The following is a 7294-nucleotide window of genomic DNA, read 5'->3' as shown; positions in this document are numbered from 1 at the left end:
TAGCCACAGTGAAATGAAACAAGTCAATATTAAAAATAGAAATAAAAATCTGCTGTCATCCTCGTGCTGTGGTGGAGTAGAGTGTGTGGAGTCTATGTTGTGCAAGTCTCATGCCTTGATGTCATGTAGGTAGGTAATGTCACGAATAGGCAAGCGGGTGATGCACCCTCGATATCCAATAATGCGCTTTCTTTCCACGCTGACGTGTAGTATTTAGAGCATTACAGGGAATACAAAAATGAAATGAAGTCACTGAAATGTCATCGCACAGCAGTAATATCCATTCCCCGAATTCAATACCGGACGGTAATTTTCGTTTCGGTTATCGTTACCATCTCCAATTTCGGTAATAGGTATCGTTTGTTTGTTTTCGTTACCATAACAGTTACCCTTCTCTGGTTGAGAGCAATCCAATGAGCCCGTCCTACGCGCACGAGGGGAAAGGGAAAGCTGAAGGGCTGCGCGAAAGGCTGACCTATTTTCATAGCGTATACATTACCCTACTGAGGGCCACCCGTTGGCCTTTTAGCATGTATCTGCCCTGTCTGCGAAGTTCAGGTGCACGCATCCAAATGCTCTCGAAATTTGCTGCCAGACGGCTGATAGCTTATCATGCCTGCCCACATGAGAGTCTCTCGACACAGCGTTACAGCAGCTTTTCTGCCATGCAAATCGAAGCTTCAGTCTCCGCAACTTCCTATTTATACGTAAGGGCTGGGGTACAGGAGTATAGGCAGCTTCGAACACAGAGCGTATACAGTGCCCTTCACTTTATCAGTTACAAATACAGCATTTGGACATTCTCCATTCCTGATGCTGGGCAACTTCCACAGCCAAACTGTCTTCGGTACTCGTGATCTGTGCTGAAAACACACACACACGCAGTGGTTAGATAATTGTGGTTTACTCCAGCCTACATGAAGTCACACTTCGATGTAGGGTTCATTCGAGACCCTGGATGGCATGTGAAGGCCTCCGCAAACTCTGCCATGTTCATGAGCGGCACATTACAGCGCATGCGAGGCGGAGAGTACCAGCCGGACGCTTGCGTGTCATCGTTCGCGCACCACTTGAAGCAACTGCTGATGAAGAACAGTTGGTCGGGAGTGTAACGGCTCAGTATAGTTGGGGGTTTCGATGTCACCGTAGAAGGGCTCACTTTCCGTGGATCTGTCTTGAAGGCGTGGTATACCTGCGAAAACTACCGTTTAGGTGGCTTCCTACGTGAGGGAAAGGTTCACCTTTAGAATGCCACCACAGTCCGCGAAATTCTCGGACAGTGCTTGATCGCCATAGTTTATTCCACCAGCCCAGGGTAGCTTGTTGTAAATGTCCTTCAGGCACTGTAGACGTAGCTCGAAGAGTACCCGTGAACGCGCTGTCCACCAGTCACGCCTGATGCAATAAATAATGTGCAATAAATGTTGTATTTTGCCGCCTTGATAGCATAGATTATTTTGCAGAATTCAGATAGTGAGAGCACTTTCCTCCGAAATTTCCTGGGGTATTCCGTATCATTTCCGTAACTCTATGTGACTAATATGCTCAGCTCTCCAGTTTCCCACACTCCATTGTCCGTGGAGCGACCTCATTGTTCCCTCCCCAAGGAGCCACAGCAAACAGTTAAAGGTTACGAGCTGTTATGAGGCGCACGGGGTTTCTTATGTAACCACATGCGGAGCACCATGCCGGTTTACAGAGTGCACTTCGGACCTCCCGAAGCGCACTATTATGCGCGAGTTGAGTGCGATTCGGACGACTCGAAGCTCGAGTGGGGAGAATATGGCGGCAGGAGAGTGTCATTAAAGGTACTGTAAAGCAGCACCGATCAAATGTCATTTAGTGTGGCTATTCGATAGTCCAAGTCACCAGGACAAAAACTGTGCAAGTTTCATTCCAATCGACGGTGCAGTTAATTAGAAAATTACAATTAAAGATTACGGGCAACGCTGTACTAAGTATTCGAAATGAATCCGTACTTCTGACACATACGGCGGCAACCACATTGCATGCGTATAACAGTGGGCTCGACATAACAATCCACCACAATCCACCATAAAATCCGCCCCTGCAATCCACACAACGATCCACATCTGAGGATAAACGGATAAGCGAACTGAAATGAAATGCTCAGCCGTTGAAAAAAATGTGTCAGACGTTCAAGAAGCCAGACAGCGTCGGGACTTGTTTGTTCACAGAGGTTCACAGAGAGAGTTTGTTCGTTCGAAAGAGGCCGCGAACAAAAGGAGCACGCAGGCGCAGCAGAGAAGTAGGGAGAGCCCCCATCGAACAGCGGCCAGCACTGGGTTATTTCGCAAAAACAGGGGTTAACAGGTTGAACTGTTAACAGGGGTTTCAGAATGCATAGGTAAACAGGAAAACTAATAATATGGTTACTAAAATAACGAAGTTCCGATGTCATAGTGTGTAATACCAATTTTCAGTGTTGCCCGCTGTACAGGGGGTTGTTTGACACCAGGCGTCGCACCGCTCCTCTACGCCGCATCTTTCATGTCGAATTAAAAATATTTATAGCGCGTTGTCTGTCGTATGGTTCCGTATATGGTATTTAGAAGCAACAAAGTCTCTAGTCACATCACCGGCATATCATGCTGGTCTACTGCTTTACAGTACCTTTAAGGGGAGGAGAAGTGCACTATGGTCTAGCGCCGCCATATAGCAAGAATACCGTTTAGGGTTCTTCGTTTTCGGGTTTTATGATTTTTCGAATTCGGGAGGGAAAACTCGGGTGCTGTTGACACACGAGAATTCGGGGAGAAATCGGGTCTGTTTGATATCTCACCGGGGAATTTTCGGGTCAAACGAAAGGCATATGAAACAAGACACTGTTGTGACACTGCATGGAACGAGAATCAATGATCTTTATACATATTTCTGCTCGGGATAGTGAATGACCGCGGTATTCAAACACTTGCTCGAGCTCCACAAAAGCTCGACTTTGACTCCTGCAGGAGGGGATCATAAACGGAGGACAAGTAGGTTGTCACAAATAGCTCCCTTTGCTGATATTATGATTCACTTTTCCGACGGTTTACCGAGAACGACAAGTTGAAGGAGCGCAAGGATTTCGGGTAGATATAGGGTTTTACCCGAATTCTTGGAAATTTGTTCGGAGGGGAACTATAGTGAAAAATCTGTTTTAACCCGAAAACGAAGAACCCTAAGAATACGGGAGTCCTACTGCAGTTGGAACTACACGACTCTTCCCTCCTCAGCTGGGAGAAAAAGTCGCATAGTCCGTAGGTTACCATGTCCCATCAGAAAAGTCAGGAGACGTGGGTGCAGTCACGGGGGGGGGGGGGGGGGTTGCCTTCCCATGGCTAGAAAAAGTTGCTGGCGCAGATCACCAGCACCCCAAACATTCAGCCCCATCCCCCCCCCCCCGGAAAAAAAATCCGGGAAAAAACGCCTCGCGTGTCTTTACCGATTATTTCACCTCCTTCTCGAGAAGATTCGTACGACGGAAGTGGCGTGATGTCCCCTCGTATCCTTGTCGTTTAATTCGGTTTCCGGGAAGGCAAAGTTGTCTTGCGCCGCACCGACCGTAAGCAGTCGGGCGTCTCATGAACACTTGTTCACCGAAAGGCCTAGCTCGTTGTTTTATTCGCACAAAGACCGTAGAAATGAGAGTGTCTAACGACAAAATTAGATTGTCAAAATCGTCTCGCTAGACAACACACGCATTAAAGGAGCACGGAAGGCATCTTGAAGCGAACACAGGATTTTACCGCGGCCGAACAAAATCTTCATTTTAGGAAGCGCGCATTACCTTGCGCGCTTGCAGCGGTGGCGATCTCTTACGGCTCTTTCTGCCGTGTTGTGACGTCTGATCATCGAGAACAGCTATTGGTTGCCGAGGGCGAGGGAAGAAAGCTACCGGTCAACTACTGTGTCAGACGTGGGATGGCGGGACTATGCACGGGGTCTATGCACGAGGGTCTAAGACGGAACGCCGCAGGCTGGCGACCGAGGAAAGATTTAAAGTGCGCGCTGCACTCGTAGTTTGAATGTGTGTCAGGCCTTATGATCAAAATTTTTACTCCATTTTTCTCCAAGCTCTAGCCAAGGCCTGCTCGCTCCCTTACGCGGCGTATCATTGGCAGTAACTAACGCCAATCGTAACTATACGTTTACACACCACGGGGCATTCAGGAACAGAGAGGAGCCAGCGAGTGGACCAGGGGCGGATGTCCTGAACCTCCCCCACCAAATTTGTCGTCACCGAGTGCTCCGATTGATCTTAGAGAGTGCTGTGTAAGTCGCATTCCTCCTAAGAAAAATCATGGATCCGCCCTTGGAGCACACCTTCGCTGATGACCCGCTGCAATGTTTCAGATGGGTCTACATCGGTTACACCTGCTTCAGAGGCGCAGCTGTCACTCTGGATTGAAATACTTCGCACTGTGCTCCGAGTAAGTGTAGCTCCTCACCTGACTCCGGATTCATCCAGAAGACCCAGGTCTGGGTCGAAAGCGTGTGTTATTTCGTGTCCGACGACATGACCGAGGCTACCGTAGTTCAGGGAGATTGGAAAGCCAGCAGCGTAAAACGGCGGGTACAGAATCGCCGCTGGGATGACAATCACGTGGTACACGGGCATGTAGAAGGCGTTCACGAGAGTCAGAGGGACATCGACCTCCACGTATGACGTGCTGTTGGAGTTGATGAGCTTCTTGTTGTGGCGGAGCTCAGATGCTCGAACTTCCAAGGCCATGGCGAAGTAGGAGCCAGTCAGATCGGGAACATACGAGTACCGTCTGGAATATACGTATTTCAGCGGGTTTATGTTCAGCGTTACGCATTATGTGACACGCACTTACTGTGACAACTCTGCCTCGCTCGCCAGGGTGTCGGGTCGGCCAATGATGGATTTCAGCGTACTCATCTTTCTCGAAGCCTCGCGTTTCGTCTCGATATCCATCCACGTCAAGGACTTAAAGCTGCTGTTTGCAACTTTGCGAATCCGGGCCACCATGTCACTGACGTCATTGATGACGTCGTTCGACAACCACCGCCGCACGAACGTATAACCGAAAGCGTAGGGCATGACGCTGTCTACGTCCATATAACACCGTCCCATCATATAACCCAGCGTGAGCGACCGATCTCCACCAAACTGAACTGCGGAGAGCGGGTACGAAGTCATGGGAGCAAAATGGCGCGCTAGTTGCCAAGAGACGTATCTCAGGAGCGCACCCGTGTCCGCTTGTCGCGCAAGTAGCACGCCAACCAAACGTAAGAGACGCTGGTTCATGACGAACATCTCGTCTTCTAATTTGAATTGCTGGCCAGAGTTCAGGTGGCGGTTTATGACATCTAGCCATTCGCGGCCCGTGACGTAGGGCCCAGTCATGTCGTCCAGATCGCCGAACTTGATGTACTGGAGGTCGAAGTCGGGTCTAACCTCCAGAGACGGCATGACGGCAGTCATGACTCTATTGTCGACAAACAGAAGTCGCTCAACGATTTCGCTGTCAACCTTCTGACCGTTGATGATGTTTGTGGCTTTTTGGAAATAGTCGAGTAGCTGGCCTTTTTCCAGCAAAGTATTTCGGAGGACGAACCATTCGGTGAGGTATGGGTTGCTAGAAAAATGCACAGTGCGAAAACCTTTCTTCTTGAAGTATGGATCGATGGTCATATGGAAGAGAACTGGCAGACCCCAGTCCAGCGACAGGCCGACCAGAAGATCCAAGATGTCGAGCGGATCCCTCGGCTCAGGTCGCGGCCAGGTCAAGCGGAATTGGGCCAAGAACTCCGTGATGGATGAAGCCTGGTTTTGTTCGTTGAAGGCCACCTGGAAAAATGCCGTGCCACATGATGGAAAGGGATAGACAAATGTGTGGCAGACATGCTGGACACACTTTGACTGAGTTACGTGAACAATAAGACTATCCTCGGATAAAGGGTACTTGAAATCTGCCATTGTGACAGGGAGGTGAGTAATTTACAATATTTTGTGGTTCGCATGCGACTGACTGGCGATGTGCGTACAAATGCGACAGCAACCGAGCCACACGCTGCAACGATTGCCTATATTACGGCATTTGGCAGCCATGCTTACCTGAGCACATGTCTGGAACATAAGCGCCACCTTGTCTGTAGGTGTCTTGGCGACGTCAGGCGCATCGTCTAGGAGGAGTTCCTTGATGACTGTGACGGCAATCCTCTGCTGGAGCTTGGCGAACAGGTTGGGTGTGTCTGGGTTTGCCCTCTTCCAGCCTGTACACACGTAGCTGTAGAAGTCATCACAGGGGTCCCCTCCTTCCATGCCCTGAAGGCTCTCTGTCAGGGCCTCATCCATGTCCAAGCACGTCGGATCCATGCATCCTGTATTATTACAGTTGATCAATGGTGCTACGGTGACAGCGGTTTGGTTTCATTTCTTTTCTATGAAACGCACATGGAGCAATGTTTTTTTTACCGGGTGTTTTTGCGTAATGCAGTATGGCTATGGTAAATGTAGGGTGTGTCTTCAGGGACGACACGCACAAACGGTTACTTACCTATGACATACTGCCGGATTAGAAACGGAATGGTTACCGCAACGCAGATCGTGACCAGTGTGGTAACCCCGACGAAACTGGCGTACGATCCCCAGCGGGCATTGAACGCCACCGGGGAGGTCGTGGCTGTGGTGGTCTCTTCGCCTGCCTTCGACATCGTCCAGACCAGAATGATTCGGTGGGGAGGGTAGAGATGTTGGAGGACAAAATCAACCGAGTCTGCAACAGGCACCGGTAGAATGGAAAAGAACGTCCTGATGGTTCACGAGGGCACGAGGTTCTTCCTCCTCTTCTTCTTCTTCTGCCCCATGTAGAATTCCTCCTCGGTTGTGAAGCGATTCTTAGATAAGATAAGATAAGTTTAACTGGATTGTGGTGTATTGGACCCAAGCAGCACAATGTACTGAAAGTCGAGTGCAATAGGGGTGGACGGTATGTGTGTTATCAATGTTCTTTAGTTGCACGAGCCTGTTCAAGGCCTTCCACCTACCAGTCCACCCCTATTGCACTTGACTTTCAGTACATTGTGCTGCTAGGGGAGCTATACAGGGTGTTTCAAAAAACGTGTCATTCGGACTTTATAAAAAAACGGGGCGACGGAAAAATACGGGGTAAACGGCACTTGTGTGGCAACTGAATTTGCCATCTTGCAAAAATATTTTCATTTGATTTTAATGAAAAGAAATTAAATTTCTTTAATTGAAATTGAAAATTTCCCAAGTCAACCTCACGTTTTTCTTTGTTTTTTTTTTTTTTTTACAGATTTA

General features: G+C 48.9%; 1 protein-coding gene across 1 annotated transcript; it reads right to left on the bottom strand.

Moving 5' to 3' along the window:
- Window positions 1–885: 885 nt before the first annotated feature.
- Window positions 886–6805, bottom strand: LOC135392789 (endothelin-converting enzyme homolog). The gene is made up of 6 exons (XM_064623505.1): window positions 6528–6805; window positions 6086–6351; window positions 4842–5818; window positions 4452–4778; window positions 1242–1395; window positions 886–1192 (listed from the first exon to the last, which is right to left on the bottom strand). Exons 1-6 carry the CDS (start codon window positions 6682–6684, stop codon window positions 914–916), a joined length of 2160 nt encoding a protein of 719 aa, XP_064479575.1. The 5' UTR covers window positions 6685–6805; the 3' UTR covers window positions 886–913.
- Window positions 6806–7294: the final 489 nt, after the last annotated feature.

Source organism: Ornithodoros turicata, chromosome 4 (assembly GCF_037126465.1).
Source record: "Ornithodoros turicata isolate Travis chromosome 4, ASM3712646v1, whole genome shotgun sequence".
NCBI classification, from domain to species: domain Eukaryota; kingdom Metazoa; phylum Arthropoda; class Arachnida; order Ixodida; family Argasidae; genus Ornithodoros; species Ornithodoros turicata.
Note: the sequence above shows the minus strand (reverse complement) of the source record. Positions and strands in the feature narration are given on the sequence as shown.

Bases quoted from the DNA above. Each gene is read 5' to 3' on its own strand.
- LOC135392789 (XM_064623505.1), bottom strand. From the start codon at position 6,684: ATGTCGAAGGCAGGCGAAGAGACCACCACAGCCACGACCTCCCCGGTG. The intron at 6,352-6,527 runs GTAAGTAACCGT...GTAATAATACAG, and splicing joins AATCCGGCAGTATGTCATAG to GATGCATGGATCCGACGTGC. The intron at 5,819-6,085 runs GTAAGCATGGCT...GCATTTTTCCAG, and splicing joins TGTTCCAGACATGTGCTCAG to GTGGCCTTCAACGAACAAAA.